General features: G+C 40.4%; 1 protein-coding gene across 3 annotated transcripts in view; it reads left to right on the top strand.

Moving 5' to 3' along the window:
• Positions 1–17790, top strand: part of ASB3 (ankyrin repeat and SOCS box containing 3) — a 120824-nt gene that overhangs the window by 81429 nt on the left and 21605 nt on the right. For all 3 annotated transcript variants that reach the window (XM_062209430.1, XM_062209431.1, XM_062209432.1), the window contains 2 exons: positions 2450–2647; positions 16738–16995. In XM_062209430.1, coding sequence (XP_062065414.1) covers positions 2450–2647; positions 16738–16995 — 456 coding nt within the window. The remainder of the gene's footprint in view (positions 1–2449; positions 2648–16737; positions 16996–17790) is intronic.

Here is a 17790-nt window from a genome sequence, read left to right as displayed (position 1 = left end):
AGAGTTATAGACAGTGAGAGAGAGACAGAGAGAAAGGTCTTCTTCCCGTTGGTTCACTCCCCAAATGGCTGCCACGGCCAGCTCTGCGCTGATCTGAAGCCAGGAGCCATGTGCTTCTTCCTGGTCTCCCATGCGGGTGCAGGGGCCCAAGCACCTGGCACATCCTCCACTGCCTTCCCTGGCCACAGCAGAGAGCTGGACTGGAAGAGGAGCAACAGGGACTAGAACTCGGCGCCCATATGGGATGCCAGCACCACAGGCAGAGAATTAACCAAGTGAGCCATGGTGCCGGCCCCCTGGTTATACTTAAGAGAATATGGCCACCTGTCATAAATTGGCACTGAACAGTTTTTTAAAATACATATTTAAAATCTTTAGTTATGGTGCTGGCATTGTGGTGCAGTGGGTAAAGCTACCACCTGTGACATTGGCATCCAGTATGGGTGCCCTCATCCCATATAGGTGCCAGTTTGAGTCCTGGCTGCTCTACATCCAATCCAGTTCCCAGCTAATGGCCTGGGAAAAGCAGCAGAGGATGGCCCAAGTGCCTGGGTCTCTACCATCCATGTGGGAGACCCAGATTAAGCTTCTGGCTTCCGGCTTCAGCCTGGCCCAGCCCTGGCCGTTGTCTGTACCTGGGGAGTGAAGCAGTGGATGAAGATTTGACTCTCCCTCTCTGTAATGCTGATTTTTTTTCCTCAGAAAGAGGAATACTTAATACATAGGTAATACATGGTATACCTTGCATACTTAATCCCTAAAGGTTTATTTTAGTTTTAAAGTGCTAAATAGTGCTTTTTCCAGCTCACTGCTGGAGGTAAGTTTACAGATAATCTAATAACTTACATTTTAATGATTTTCTGTAGAAGTTCCTCTTCCCTGCAACCAGCTTTGTATTTTAATAAGCTCATATTCTTTTGAGAAAATAAAATTTTTTAGTAGAAATCTGTTTTGTTCCTGATGGAAATATTATTCTCCATTTCATGTCACTCACCATCTTTAAAAGTTCTTATTAATTGGGAAAATAAAGCTAGTTGTTACTTTAAGAAGGAAAAATTTTTTAAAGGATTTTTAAAAATGCTTATTTAAAAGAGTTACAGAGAGAGGGAGAGACAGAGAAAGAGAGGGAGATCTTCTGTCTGCTGGTTCACTCTCCAGATGGCCTCAACTGCCAGGGTTGGGCCAGGCTGAAGCCAGAAGCCAGGAATTTCTTCCAGATCTCCCATGTGGGTCATTTTCCATTGATTTCCCAGGCCATTAACAGGGAGCTGCTTCGGAAGTAGAGCAGCTGAGACTCGAATCAGTGCCCATATGGGATTCCAGCACCACAGGTGGCAGTTTTAACTGCTGTGTCAAAACTCTGGCCTTAGGAAAACATTTTTGAGACTAGATTTAAATTATTTATTAAATCCTAAAATATTTACCATAAAATTTGAAGTTTGGAGTGTAAAGTGGTGGAGATAAGGTAAATAATTAGTAAAAGAATAAAAAAGGGATGCCAGCATTATGGTGCCGCAGGTTAAGCTGCCATCTATAATGCTGGCATGCTGTATCAGAGTGCAGGTTCAAGTCCTGGCTGCTCTGCTTCCAATCCTTCCTGCTGATGTGCCAGGTAAGGCAGCAAATGATTGACCATATGCTTGGGCCCTTGCCACCAAGTTGGAGATTTGGATGGAGTTCTAGGCTTCTGACTTTGGCTTGACCAAGCCTGGATCATTTAGGGAGAGAGAACCAGCAGATGGAAGATCTGTTTCTCTTCCTGTCTCTTCCTCTCTCTGAGTTTCTCTACATTTCAAAAAAATTAAGTAAATCTTTTTTAAAAAGCCAGTAAGGAAAACAGGTTACTTTTTACTTCAGGAACATTACTTGTCAGTTTCAAATATATTTAAGGACCTTTGCTTAAACAACAATAATTGTAACATTGTCATGTTAACTATGTATCCTATAGTAATTTAATGTAGATAGAAGGTATACTGAAGACAAAAAAGACTTCTCTAAGGGCCAGCATTGTGTCACAGTGAGGTAAGCCATTGCCTGAGATGCTGGTATTTCCATATCAGAGTGCTGGTTCAAGTCCTGACAGCTCTGCTTCCAATCTGCCTTCCTACTAATGTACCCAGGAAGGCAGCAAAAGGTGGCCCTAATACGTGGACACCTGCCACCTGTGTGGGAGACCAGGATGGACTTCCTGGCTCCTGGCTTAGGGCTGACCCAATTCTGGCCATTGGCAGCCATTTGGAGAGTGAACCAGTGTGTGGAAGATTTATCTCTCCCTCTCTTCTTTCCTCTCTCTGTAGCCCTGCCTTTTAACACACAGAAAAGCAAGACAAATGAAAGAACATTGGTTAGACCAGTCAGTGGGTGATTATTAAAATATGTGTTGTGGAAATGTTGCCAATTCTCATATGAGCATATAAAAACATTAAACCTGCTTATTGTGTATTTGTAGAATCTTGGACTTGTTAATACCACTTACTAACCGCATCTGTGACACTGGACCAGACAAAGTGAGCCCTGTTTACTCAGCAGTGTTTGGAGGACATGAAGAGTGTCTTGAACTACTACTCCAGAATGGCTATAGCCCAGATGCCCAGATGTGCCTGGTGTTTGGATTCAGTTCTCCCATGTGCATGGCTTTCCAAAAGGAGTATGTATATTTGCCAAATTTCAGATTTTTTCTTTATGGAGTTTTATTTCCAAGTGACTTTTTTTCGTGTTTAAGCTTACTATCTCTGTCAATGCTAAACTAACAGCAAAAATCCTCCATGTGTATATCTTGTTAATTCAAGCTATAGCAAAAATGAAATGAAAAGTCAGGTTGTTTTCTTCTTTGGATCTGGATTACAATTTTAGTATAGTAATTTTAGGGAACACATTCAGTGTGTTAAAGTAAATGCAGAAATTCTCTGATATCGTTGGTCTTTAAAATAATTCACGATTTTTTATCAAGTAGAGCAGTGAATGTTCCAGGTAATTTATCATTTGAAATTTGTAATTATAAAACTTGTTATGAGCTTAAAAATTAAACTTTAGTTTTATGGGTATTAACTACATTTTAAATGTATTTGGTACATTTCTTGAGATCAATGAGAATTAAGTTTGAGAATGTTTGTCCTATGCATATATATATATATATATATATAAATAAAATGTATATGTTTTACTAATCTGCTATGATTCTATGAAGTAGAGTAAATGAATAATTACTGTTTCATTTGCTGCTGACAGATAACTTGTCTATAAAAATATTAAAAAATAGAATAGAGTTATAAGTAAAAAATGCCATATTAAGTAGTATCTGTGGTCCATCACTGTGATTTAGTTTAAATATTATTGAAAGTTTGCTTAGTTTTTTTAGCTTTATTTGTCTCTTAAGTATTTCGCTATGTAAAATAATCATTCATTTTATTTGTTTTGAACTTCCAAATATACATTTTAATTTGAATATTTGGGATTTTGGTTTATCTGAATATCTGAAACTGTTTGTATAACTTTTATGGTGTCCTGGAATTTTATTATATACTCCCTCAAGTTTTCTCTGAGCAGAGGAGTACTGATTGCTTTAATATGCCCTCAGTAAGGCTGCTTTGATAACTTTAGTTGTTCATTTGTTTTCTCTATACACATTTAATACAGAATTAAACATTTTTTGTTAGATGAGAGCTTAACAGTTTTAGATAATGTATATCTGTGTGTGTGTATGTGTGTGTGTGTGTCCAATGTAATGGTGATCATTTTTGGCCTTCATCTAATTTTTTGGAGGAATGCTATTTTTGTCCTTCTGGTCATAGTGGCTGCTCATCATCTCTTAAGCACAGCTTGAGTTAAACCACACAATACAATACCCTTGTTAACCCTGAAATACCTTAAAATTAATGGGAGCCTTTGAGAGTTGGGCAGTATGCTTTATACCATAGATTCAGATAAATGAATTTTGGTGAGAAATATCTTAAATAGCCTTTTGGGTTTTCCAGGATTGATTGAAATACATTGAAGTGGGGTAAGCACTGTGGTGTAGCAGATTAAGCTGCCGTCTGCAGTGCCAACATCCCATATGGGCACTGGTTCGAGTCCCAGCTGCTCCACTTTTTTTTTTTTTTAAGCTTTTACTTAATGAATTTAAATTTCATAGGTACAGCTTTAGGAATATAGTAGTTCTTTTCCCCACGCTCCAGCTCCCTGAGAGTGGCCTGGGAAAGCAGTAGAGAATGGCCCATGTGTGAGACCTGGAGGAAGCTCCTGGCCCCTGAGTTCAGCATGGCTTAGCCCTGGCTGTTGTGGCCATTTGGGGAGTAGACCAGTGAATGGAAGACCTCTCTCTGTCTCTCCTTCTCTCTCTTTTATTTATTTGAAATGCAAAGTTACAGAGAGGCAGAGGCAGAAGCAGAGAGAGAGAGAGAGAGAGAGAGAGAGAGAGATATGTTCCATCTGCTGGTTTACTCCCCAGTTGACCGCAACGGCTGGAGCTGCGCCAGGAGCCCAGAAGCTTCTTCCGGGTCTCCCACATGGTTGCAGGGGCCCAAGGACTTGGGCCATCTTTTACTGCTTTCCTAGGCCATAGCAGAGAGCTGGATCAGAAGTAGAGCAGCCGGAACTTGAACCAGTGCCATGGCAGCAGCTTTACCTGCTACACCACAGTGCCAGCCCCAGAAATATTTTTTTTAAAGATTTATTTATTTATTTGAAAGAGTTACAGAGAGAGGTAGTGACAGAGAGAGAGGTCTTCTATCCACTGGTTCATTTCCCAGATGGCCTCAACGGCTGGAGCTGAGCTGATCTGATGCCAGGAACCAGGAGCTTCTTCAGGTCTCCCATGTGGGTGCAGGGCCTAAGCACTTAGGCCATCTTCCACTGCTTTCCCAGGCCATAGCAGAGAGCTGAATCAGAAGAGGAGCAGCCGGGGCTAGAACTGGCACCCATATGGGATGTCAGAGCTTCAGGCCAGAGCTTTAACCCTCTGCGCCACAGCACGGGCCCCCATTTTTTTTTTTTTTTTTTAATTTGACAGATAGAGTTAGACAGTGAGAGACAGAGAGAAAGGTCTTCCTTCCGTTGATTCACCCCCCAGATGGCTGCTACGGCCAGAGCTACGCCAATCCGAAGCCAGGAGCCAGGTGCTTCCTCCTGTCTCCCATGCGGGTGCAGGGGCCCAAGGACTTGGGCCATCCTCCACTGCCCTCCCAGGCCACAGCAGAGAGCTGGATCAGAAGACGAGCAACCAGGACTAGAACCTGGTGCCCATATGAGATTGACGCCACAGGCACCGGCCCCCCCAAAATATTTTTTTAAGAGAAAAAAATTGTTGGGGACAGCTCTTTTTCTCAGTCAGTAACATTAATTGACCATTTACTGAGGAAGCTGAAACATGGACCTTTTCCTTTAAGAATTAAAAACCTAATGGGAAAAATATTATTTAGTAGCATTTGTTTCACTATCTTTTGCTAACTCTAGCAAAGAAATGTTATCTTAAAATTTATTAAATTTTTTTTTGAGAGGCAAGAGAAAGAGCAAGCATGCTCTAATCTTCTGATTTACTCTCTACTTGTCTACAAAGGCCAGCACTGAATCAGGACAGGTTGAAACTGAGAACCCAATTCAGGGCTCCCACATGGGTGGCAGGAATCCAATTACTTGAACTGTCATTGCAGCCTCCCAGGGTCTACATTAGCAGGAAGCTGGAGTTAGAACCAGGGCAGGTTATTAAATAAATGTGGAGAACCAGGGCAGTTTATTAAATAAATGTGGATTGTGGGCACCTTAACCAGCATCTTAACCACATAACCCTCTCTACCCCCAAATGTGTCTTTGATAGTTTTTTGTTTTTGTTTTTTTTTTTTTTTCATGGAAGACAAGGAATCTGTTTTTTACTGCTGTGTCTAGGATAATTTTTCTAAGAGCTATTATTATCTCATTCCTAAATAGTGACTTAAATGGTCATTTTTCTTTTCCTTTCACAAGTACTACAAAATTGTACTTACTTTTTTTTTTAAAATGAAGGTTGATTTATTTATTTGAAAGGAGAGTTACGGAGACAAAGGGAAAGACATAGAGATCTATCTTCTGGTTAATCCTTCAGATGGCCACACAGCTGGAGCTGGTCTGATCTGAAGCCAAGAACTAGGAGCTTCTTCCTGGTTTCTCAAGTGGGTGGCAGGGGCCTAAGTACTTGGGCCATCTTCTGCTTTCCCAGGCTCCTTAAAGCAGGGAGGTGGATTGGAAGTGGAGCAGCCAGGATTCAAACTGCTGCATATATGGGATGCTGGGGCCTTACCCATCGTGTCATAATGCTGTCCCCCAAAGTTATACTTTTGATATCTATAGTTGGTTTACTGTTTATGTTCTGGAGAAGGGGGTCCCCTAATTCTGTGCATCAATTGGCATATTTTTACTCATTCACTCCAAGCTTTAAATGTGTAAAGATAGAGATTTTTGAAAGCTAGATGTAAACTATTGCCAAAGGTTCAGGCCTAACTGAGTGGCACTATCATGAGACTAAGTGCAAAGTAGTCTAGCAAAGACTTTGAGAACTGAACTGACATTGGAACTCCTGTAGAAGGTGACACAGGGATTGCAATCTGAATCTTACTAGGTTGATAACATAAGCAATGGATTAAAACAAGACATAGATGGATCCAGCAGAGTCTACACAACATAACATTCATAATTTCTAAGATATAGTCTAAAAGTACTTGACATATGAAGAACCAATAAAATATGACTAAATAGGAAGGAAAAAGACAATTAACAAATGCTAATGCTGAGATGATTAAGACATTGGAGATATAAAATAACTGAAAGCAACTATTATAAACTGTTTCCTGAAATAAACAAAGTAAATAAAAGCATAGAAATTTTCAGCTGAGAAGAAAAATATTTAAAAAGAACCAAACATAAATTTTATAACTGAAAAATATAATATCTTAAATGAAAAACCACTGTGTAGGCTCTATAGCAAAATGGAAGTGGCAGAGAAAAGATCAATTAATGTGAAGGTAGACCAATAAAAATTATCTTTATGTAAGAAGAGAGAGAAAAATAGTGGAAGGAATAAAATTACAAACCAAGAGCCTTAGGAACCCAAGTAAGTCTAATATTTGTTAAAGGCCTGAATGAGAGGAGAAAAATTGGTATAGAAAAATATAAGTAAATTATCAATGGCACAAAACTTTCCACATTGGATGACTACATGAATTTGCATATTAAGAAAGTTGGTAACCCCAAGCATGATAAACCTGAAGAAAAGCATGCTCAAAACCAATCAAATTGCTGTAAGCCAGAAATAAAGGAGGAGCACTATAGTGTACAGATGTCTTTGGTCACAAAGATGAGCTAGCAAGCTTTGTTTTTTCTCCTCTTGGAAATGTTGGTCTTTGAAGCTGCCTACAAAGCACAATTGAACCTGCTTTAGTGTCTGTCACAAAGGTTTATAAGCTATTTTCTCTCAAGTGGGAACTTGGAATTGGACCGAGTGTATTCTTATTTAGTGAGGTAGGTTTTCGGTAAGAGAAGTCATTGAAAAATCTATTTGTTAGCCTGTAGGAAAAAAAAAAAAAGTTAAAACATCAGAAGATCTGTTTAATGAGGATGTACTCTCCTAGTTCTTTCAATTGATTTTTCATTTGTTTGTCTAGAACCCATGCCAATGGACTAACTTTTGATACATCTCTTCCACTATTAACTGTTTTGTGGAGAATTTAATTGAAGGGAAAAACTTTCTCAAGGGATTCATGTATGTATGTAAAAGTAGTTAATTTAAAGATAGTATATTTTGCATCATCAAGGTTAATTTTCTTCTCCCTTCTGTTCCTCTGTTTACCTAGGAAACAACAGCAATTACATTTTTAGTCCTTATATTACATTTATATTGGCTAATGTCTGGTATTAGCTTCCATGTCAGTCATTGTACATATAATATGGAAATCATTTGATTATTTTGGGACTTGTGTAAAGCTTTCCTGATAAAACAAGAAAATGTTCATTTTCTCAATAGGTTTTCTTTTTGTTTATAAAGAGGCATATAGCCAAAAAAAAAGCTGAAAATTTGTTGCATTTTTATTATTTCTTTCATTAAGTAAGTATCTTTCAAAACATATTTGTTTATTGTAAAGGCAGAGAGACACAGACACAGACACAGACAAACACAGACCTTTCATTCGCTGATTGACACCCCAAATGCTTACAAGATGCAGGGGTAGGCCAGGTGGAAGCCAGGAGCCAAGAAATCCAGGTGGGTCTCTCATGTGAGCAGCAGGGACCCAACTATTTGGAAGACACATGTTGCCTCCCAGAGTACATATTAGCAGGAAGCTACAGTCAAAAGTGGAGCTGGGATTCAGACCCCGGCACTCTGATGTTGGATGTGCACATGCAGAGCAGCGTTTTGACTGCTGTTCCAAATGCCCATTCTTAAGTAAGCATCTTCAAATTGGGATTCTCAGTAACCGTATACCCAAATGTTGATTAAATTAATCTAAACTGGCCGGCGCCGTGGCTCAACAGGCTAATCCTCCGCCTTGCGGCGCCGGCACACCGGGTTCTAGTCCCGGTCGGGGCACCGATCCTGTCCCGGTTGCCCCTCTTCCAGGCCAGCTCTCTGCTGTGGCCAGGGAGTGCAGTGGAGGATGGCCCAAGTCCTTGGGCCCTGCACCCGCATGGGAGACCAGGAGAAGCACCTGGCTCCTGCCATCGGAACAGCGTGGTGCGCCGGCCGCAGCGCGCTACCGCGGCGGCCATTGGAGGGTGAACCAACGGCAAAAGGAAGACCTTTCTCTCTGTCTCTCTCTCTCACTGTCCACTCTGCCTGTCAAAAAAAAAAAAAATTAATCTAAACTACCACTTAAGAGGGGGGGATATTTGAATATAATTTTTCTTATATGTCATTTTTTAATAATTCAAATTTTTGTCACAACACAGATACCTGGTAAGTTGGAAGTTTTTTTTTTTTCCTTTTAGATTTAATTTATTTAGAGTTACAGAGAGAGAGACAGAGACAGAGAAAAAGAGATCTTCCACTCACTGGTTTACTCCCTAGATGGCTGCATTGGCCAGAACTGGGCCAGGCCAAAACCAGGGGTCAGGAGCTTCTTTTGGATCTCCCATGTGGGTGTCAGGGGCCCAACACTTGGGCCATCTTCTGCTTTTCCCACACCATTAGCAGGTAGCTGGATCAGAAGTGGAGCAGCCAGGACTCAAATTGGCGCTCATGTAGGATGCTGGCCATGAAGGCAGCGGCTTTACCCACTGTGCCACAGTCCTGGCCCCTTGATTTTTTTTTTAATTAATTATTTGATATTCTAAATTTTAGAGATTTTGGTAATAGATAATGAACTTAATGATGTAACTTTTGAAATTTTTATAGCAACAATGTGTCATAATAATGTTAATTTTGTGCAAGATTGTTAAATAACAATATTTAGGTAACACTTTTCTGATTTAAGGTGTTAATGAATGGAAGACTTGATTTCTCATTTGCACTTTTCTTATTATTTATGCCCTTTCTTATATTACTGGCCAGTTGTATTTGGTAAACTTTTATAAGTAATAAATTTACATTAAGTCTGGCGCCGTGGCTCACTAGGCTAATCCTCCGCCTGCGGCGCTGGAACCCCGGGTTCTAGTCCCGGTTTGGGCGCCGGATTCTGTCCCAGTTGATCCTCTTCCAGTCCAGCTCTCTGCTGTGGCCCGGGAAGGCAGTGGAGGATGGCCCAGTGCTTGGGCCCTGCACCCACATGGGAGACCAGGAGGAAGCACCTGGCTCCTGGCTATGGATTGGCCGTGTCAGCCGTTTGGGGGGGGTGAACCAACGGAAGGAAGACCTTTCTCTCTCTCTCTCTCTCTCTCTCTCTCTTACTGTCTAATTTTGCCTGTCAAAAAAAAATTTTACATAAAAAAATTACAATAATAAGTATAAATAGCCCTGGGTTTAAGTTTTTTCTTCATTATTATTTTATTCATCTAGAAACTTTTTAGCTCAGGTTTAGTGTTCTGAAACATTTTTGATGGGTTTCCCTTTGAGAGGATGAACTTCCTTTTAAAGTAATGACCTTTAAGCTCTTTTCCCTGCTTTGAGGTGGTTGGAATGTTGTCTCCTCCACCATTATACAGATCTTTCAGCTAAAGCAGTCTTAGTCCTTTGGGGCTAAAAAGTTAACAGCTGCAGTGATACGTAGACACAGTTTCAGGGGCATAGTTGAGTGATTAAATTTAAATGAGAACATATTAAAAAAGATTCCTCCAACTGGAATTTTGGACAATTGAATTAATATTTCATGTCTTTTATATATGGCTATAGAATATCATGGTTTAGCTGACCTAATTTTGTCTTTCTCATTGATTTTGATCATTGTTATCGCATTAGTTTCATAGAAGTTATTATGTTCCTTTCTAGTTATCATATTTGGACACATCTGACAAAACTTGATGTCTTTAGCCAATAGCTGAAAGCCATTCAGTGAAACTTATAACCTTTTGATAATGCAGCTAACACATTGATTAGATATTCTGTTGGTTAACTGAATGAACATAAAGTGCACAAAATGGTTGCTTATTTCTATAAGTTTTCTTGTTGAATTTTCTCTTACTGTGCTTCTTTTATATGATTACTGTTTTTCTGAACATGGTTGAATTTCTAAGAACAGAGTGTATAACATGTACAAGCAAACCCTAAATAAGGTCTAGACATCTTTACTTTTAAATTTCTTTTGTTTTTCAGTATCTGATGATGTTTACTGTTTATATAACATGCCATCTCTTTATGTCGCAATTAATTCTTAATATTTATGTTAAGCTAGATGGACTATTTTTTTAAAATCTTGTATTTGAAGAGTTTTTCCAAATTGATATAATAACTTGAGGGAGAATTTATTGAAGTGTTAGAGGAAATATATACATTTGTCCATATAATTTATATTTTAGCTCAAGGTGGTCCAAGCTAATTTACTTTGTGGTCCATGGTATGTGATAATCAAGGTCATATAGCACCACTGCAGTTGCTTACATTTTTGGAGCATGTATCCTCCCAGTTCTGTGATTCTCCAGTTTATTTTGTGTTTATTATTCTCCATATAAATGATAGTTTGGATCTATATTTGAGCACCAGGCAGTTTCATAAGCCTACTAACATAAGGCAATGTGAGTACTGTATTGGAAGAAGTTTAGAGCGATGTGTGTTCTGTGGAATACTGGTTCTATAGATTGTTATTAGATGTTAAGTGAGATTTAAGGGGTTCTGTAGTTAAATAAGTATGGGAAACAGATTAAGCAGTGTTAAATAGTTTTCTTTACTGGAGGGCTTCAGTGAATTTTTCATGTGGTGATGAGTTTTGTGACTCTCTTAATAGACGCGATGAATCAGCAAAGGTCCAGATATGTAGGATGTATATTTACAATAGATACACTAATACTCTTGTGTTTATAGACTTTTTGGGCACATTGTACTGTTTATTATGCTTTCTTAGGATTATTGAGTAGACCCTTGCTTTAATTTTACTTCTGAAGAGTGTTTGGAGGTTGATGAAAAATATTGAGCATATAATTTGAGTCTGGCACCTTAGACTGCTAGGCAAAAAAAAAAAAAAAAAAAAAAAAAAAAACTGCTAGGCCATCCTGACACACTTAGCATACAATTTTGAAATCAGACAAGATCCAACCTGTATGCCTGCCTACTTCAATTTGAAAATGTAACCAGCATCCTACTTAGAAATAAATTCACCCTCCTTTCTCTTCTAGGCTCATTCAGTACTTTGTAGTTTCTTAAATTTTTTCATCAGAGAGCATTTTACATATGGATCATTTTTAGATACTAAAGTTCCACAGAGCATACTTTCAGAAACGTAGGTTTAGCTTTAAAATATTCCTCAATTTGATTATTTCATGAAGTCTTCAGTTTTCCTAATAGTTAGAAGAGAAATATTTCTGAAATTTACTGTGTCATAGTCACTGTTAGATTCTGGTGTTATATTACTCCATTGCTGCCAATTACTAGCTTTTTAACTAAGCTTCAGTTTTTGCATCTAGGATAGAATGTCTTAGGATTGTTGCAAGGGTTAAGGCCAATGTTGCAGGTAACATGTTTCACATAGTACCTAGAATAAATACTCTGTAAAGTTTGTTAGTTTAGAAAAGTTTATATGTACATGTTCTTCTCACACTTTAGAGGATGTTTTATCTTTTGGTCGAGTCCCTTAAAATTTTTCTTAGCTTTAGTCACATATTTATGTGCTATATTGAAATTTTGATAAGAAAATTTCTTGGTTTTGAAGTTTTTTTCTAAACAGAAAGTAATATGGTACCTGTCTGTAGCATCTAATCTGATAAGGTATGTTTAGGGGATATCAATAGCATGTACTTATATTCTGTAGCAAAAGTATGCTCTCTGGCCTGTGTCTTTAAAAGCTAGAGTATCTGTGTTTGGCTGCTGATGGTTTCAAATGCTTGAAGGAAGAATTCAAACTGTCCCTGATTTGCACATATAAACATACATGCCTAGAAAATTTCTGGTTTCTTTTTCTTTTCTTTCTTTGTTTCTTTTTTTTCTTTTTCTTTTTTTTTTAGAATTAAAAGCAAGATTTATTAGAGTCGAAGACCCCCCAGCCTGAGAGGCATGGAGGGTGTCTCCAAGAGAGGCAAAACCCGAAGGGGCCAGTGGTACTGGGGTTTTTAAGTGCAATTTTGGGGAAGAAAAGATCTTGACATTCAGTTACAAGGTAGGGACAAAAACCATCAAAAGACCTGATTTTAGCTTGCTCATGATAAAACAAAAAGAGCCACCAGAAGGATGGGATACCTATTTACTTATTGTAAAATTACTTTACAATAAACTGGGAGCTCAGAAGGCATGGCCACTCCCTTGCTATTCTCATGATAAGATTGGAAGCTTTCAAGGAGTGGGCAGGCAGGCTTTTTTGATCTTGCTAAAGATTTTGCTTCCTCAATTTCCACTGGAACCACCCTGACTGCCTTTTTTTTTTTTTTTTTGACAGATAGAGTGGATAGTGAGAGAGAGGAGACAGACTGAGAGAAAGGTCTTCCTTCACCCTCCAATGGCCGCTGCGGCCGGCGCATTGTGCTGATCCGAAGGCAGGAGCCAGGTGCTTCTCCTGGTCTCCCATGCGGGTGCAGGGCCCAAGGACCTGGACCATCCTCCACTGCCTTCCCGGGCCATAGCAGAGAGCTGGCCTGGAAGAGGGGCAGCCGGGACAGGATCGGTGCCCCGACCGGGACTAGAACCCGGTGTGCCGGCGCCGCAAATGGAGGATTAGCCTGTTGAGCCAGGACACCAGCCCCCTGACTGCCTATTAACTCATCTGACTCTTCACATTCCCACCCAGAAGAATGGATCCTAACTTCTTTTTTTTAAGATTTTTATTTATTCATTTGAAAGGTAGAGTTACAGAGAGGTAGAGAGAAAGAGAGAGAGAGAGATCCTTCATCTGCTGGTTCATTGGTTCACTCCCCTAATGGCTGCAATGGCCAGAGCTGGGCCAATCTGAAGCCAGGAACCAGGAGCTTCTTCCAGGTCTCCCACATGGGTGCAGAGGCCCAAACACCTGGGCCATCTTCAGTGCTTTTCCAGGCCATAGCAGAGAGCTGGATCAGAAGTGGAGCAGTCAGGTCTTGAACCAGTGCCCATATGGGATGCTGGCACCACAGGCTGAGATTTTATCCAGTACATCATGGTGCCGGGCCCTGGACCCTAACTTCTGTTAGGGGAACTGGGCAATGACTGCTATGGCTGCTTCATGAGGAAAAGGGGTGTTGTTGGAATGGCAGTTAAGATAGGGTTCCAGCAGGAGGTAGCTTCTCAGCAGGAGGTGGCTTTTTGTGGAAATGTTACCTGGAGAAATGCAAGAAAGAATTCAGGCATGAGACAGAGAGTAGTGGGAGGTAAAATAGCAAGGTTTATTAGGGTAGGGACATCCGGAAGAACGGATGGGCATCTCTCCAGAAGGACATGAGAGTGCCCAGTTGCTCGGACTGGGGAGGAAGGAGTGAGATTACATGGTTGAGTAGAGAGATTACACCTGGGCAGGCCAGGCGGGCGGCTCAGCAGAGAGGCAGAGGGCTAAGTGAGCAGTCCGGTTGAGGTGGGCAGGGGGGGTGGGGGGTTGTTTAAGGAGATGGGTCTTTGTCTTCACACATCTCCTGAAACAAAGGATTTCATGGCTGTAAATATTAAGAAGCTCCTATCTGAGTTTTCCCTTGAAGGTATCAGACAGGAGGAAGCCTAGCTGGAGCCATCCTGGTTTCAGAGGAAGGGTGAGCAGGACCCCCTAGAGAATGGGGATCTGGAGCAGGGTGTTGGAAATGCAGATACTGGGCTGCATTTGGGAGATTGTGGAAGGTTTGTCAGGCAGAAGGGGCGGGGACTTCCACCTGGCAGGTTATCAGGTAGAAGGGGGCAGGACAGGATGCGAAGGCCTGGCTGCCCCTGAAACATTATCGGGATGATTGAGATGTAGATGCATATGCTGGATATAGATGTCTTCTCTTTAGGCCTGTCATACACACATAAGCTCATATCTAACTTCCTACCTAACAGAAATACAGTGCCAGCTTGCAGAAGCTTGGAGAAAATGAATCTAACAAGCAGATTCAACTCACAGGGTCTAAAACAAAGGACAGAGTCATTATTAGAGGACCTAAGAAAGGTGGTATCTAAACCACAAGCAAGTTTTCTCATTGAGAGGCAAATAGTAACTGACCTTAGAGGCCTGATAATAATCAGGTGGGATTTAAGGCCTGGCTAGGTATGAGGCCCAGACTTATCTATCTCTTCACATGAGGTGCCAGAAGAGACACCATAAAGGAGTTGTGAACCTCCCTAGGGATAGCACCCTGTTGACTTCCATTACCTAGCTGACCTGGAAGGAGTGCTGCCCTGAATAGAAAGTAGGTGGCATCTCTAAAAGGAAATTTACAGTTCTGCCTGTAATGTTACTGGCCCTCCTTGCCCATCCCTTCAACAGTGGTGGTTACTTTGGAAGCTGGACCAAGTGAAGGCCTTTTTTCAGCTTAGAGCCAGCAGGGTCTGTGGCTCTGACCCAAAAATGCTTCAACCCCTAGGACAGTTCCATTTCCAGTGACCCAGCTCTTGCCTAGCAGAGCTGCCAGGGCTTTCCAAAAGCTGACTTCTGTGTCCATCTGAATCCCTGGCTTTCCACATTGAAAACCAATGCTGGCCGGCGCCGCGGCTCACCAGGCTAATCCTCCACCTTGCGGCGCCGGCACACCGGGTTCTAGTCCCGGTCGGGGCGCCGGATTCTGTCCTGGTTGCCCCTCTTCCAGGCCAGCTCTCTGCTGTGGCCAGGGAGTGCAGTGGAGGATGGCCCAAGTCCTAGGGCCCTGCACCCCATGGGAGACCAGGAGAAGCCCCTGGCTCCTGGCTTCGGATCAGCGCGGTGCGCCGGCCGCAGCGTGCCAGCCGCAGCGGCCGTTGGAGGGTGAACCAACAGCAAAAAGGAAGACCTTTCTCTCTCTCTCTCTCACTGTCCACTCTGCCTGTCAAAAAATAAAAAAATAAAAAAGACTTAAAAAAAAAAAAAGAAAACCAATGCCATTTGTGGTGCACAGGCCTATTGGGTCTCCCTGATGGCAGATTACTATGTAAAGCAGCTTAAAGGAGGCAGCCTTTAAGAGCATGCGAATTTAGGGGGTGCTAAGTCTTATTTCTAATCTTTGGTGGCCTTAGCTAGGAATCTACAATCACAGACATGTTCTTATAGTGGTTTTTCTCTGAGGTAGACAATGCCCATGAGGTTTCTTGAGAATTATATAGTGCTTTTGTAATGAGGCAGTGTCTTTAGCTTTTCACCCAGGTGCCCTTCATACATACTGGAACGTATTCAGCAACCCATGTATAGTTTCTTCTGTAGCAGGATCAGCAAGTGATAACTGCAGGCTAACTGATGAGAGCCTAGTTAAATTAGATCAAAATAACTGGGGTAAATTTGTGAAAATTTTAGAAGCATCAGTCAGAAAGATATCCTTTGGCATTTCTTTATTGTAAAGCTGCGGGCAGCAGTCTCTCAGCTTTACTGTGTCTGAAAACAACCAGAGGAAGAAAGTACATACATAACAACATTCAGGAACAAATGGTGGCAGTCTTCCTAGCAGAAACAAATGGCACAGTAGCAGACAGGCCACAAAATTACTCATTCTTACAAAGAAATTAAAGAGTTATAGATTTCTCTAATTGGTACGTGAATGATTAATTGTAAAGAGAATATAGTTTAAACTTTTAAAGTAACAAAGCATAAATTGGAGAATAAATGATATATTAGTAAAAATGTACCTGGGATAGATTGACTATTGCTATTGCTAATAAAAATGATATCTTGGAGGTTTGTGGAATGAATCATGAATCTTTAGGTACTGACCACATTATCAACTTTGTTTAGCAAGTACTTGATAGTAGAGATAATTATAGAAAAAAAATCACAATTTGAGAATAGTTTCTATTTATCAATGATAATTTAAAAAGTATGGTTTAAGACAAATATGTTAAACTATAAGAGGAGTACCTGTTCACAGTTAAAAATTGAAAACTATGCTAGAGAATGTGAAAAGTAAAAGTTCCTAACTCCCTTTTCATTTCATCTCAGTCTATTAGATGTGTAAAAGAATCTATCTCATCTGACATTCTTATTCCTTCAGGTATAACTATAGTAGCAATTTAAAAGAATTATTTTTTATGTAAAAGTCTAACTTCTTGATTTTTTTTTTTTTTTTGTGGTGGAGCTGTGAGTTCTTCGGAATTGTGAATATTCTTTTGAAATATGGAGCCCAAATAAATGAACTTCATTTGGCATACTGTCTGAAATATGAGAAGTTTTCAGTATTTCGCTACTTTCTGAAGAAAGGTTGCCCTGTGGCACCATGGAGCCATATATCTGAATTTATAAGTCACGCAGTTAAAGCACAAGCGAAATATAAGGAGTGGTTACCGCATCTCCTGCTTGCCGGATTTGACCCACTGACTCTTCTGTGCAATTCTTGGTAAGAAGACCTATCATTATGTGCTGTACTCTTTTTTGAGCGAATGTGTTACCTTTAATTATTCCCGGTTTCTTGAGATCCATTTATTGGGAGGAAGATATGTGAATTTTGCCTCTATCTGGGCTGGGTTGTTTGGTGTCTGTTAGTGAAACTGAGATTAAGTACAGACTAGCAAAAGATTAAAGGAAGGGAGGGTAAAAGAGGATAGAATGCCAGTGAAGTCTTTGGAGAGGGATATTTCTTCTACTTTAGGATATTCCTTATGTTCTTAAAATGCCTGGGGTGGAAGAAAGATTAGTTGTAGGGACTTTGGGATTTCTGTTATCCTTGACGAAACTAGATTGAACACTCCTGCCCTGCAACATCTTGTCTATTGAAATGTATCATCATTAATAAGCACTGATTTCTGGTGTCTGAGAGACAACTTGGGTGCTTTAGGTAGTTTTTTAGAAGCCAGCCCCCTGTGAGAGATTTATATGAAAGTTGAGTCAGAATTTTTCTTGGGCAACAAGAAGAAGACTTTCTACCAGTCCATGGCCTTTGCAAAAGTTGTTAGTGTCCTGAGACAGCTAATTGTAGCAGTGAGAGGACTCTATTGGTCTGATAATTCTAGCGAAATGAGAAAACTGAATGAAAGTCTCCCTGAAAACGGAAGACTTATTATTTTATAGAATTTCAATAAAATATTTAGAAATCTTCATTTTTGTCCTTCAGAAACCATCATTCATTAAAATAAAGTTTAGACAAGTGCTGAGGTTTTGCATTTCAGCAAAAAAATGGTTTGTTGTCTTCTAT

This window comes from Lepus europaeus, chromosome 13 (genome assembly GCF_033115175.1).
Source record: "Lepus europaeus isolate LE1 chromosome 13, mLepTim1.pri, whole genome shotgun sequence".
Classification (NCBI taxonomy): Eukaryota; Metazoa; Chordata; class Mammalia; order Lagomorpha; family Leporidae; genus Lepus; species Lepus europaeus.
This window is presented reverse-complemented; position numbering and strand designations above follow the sequence as displayed.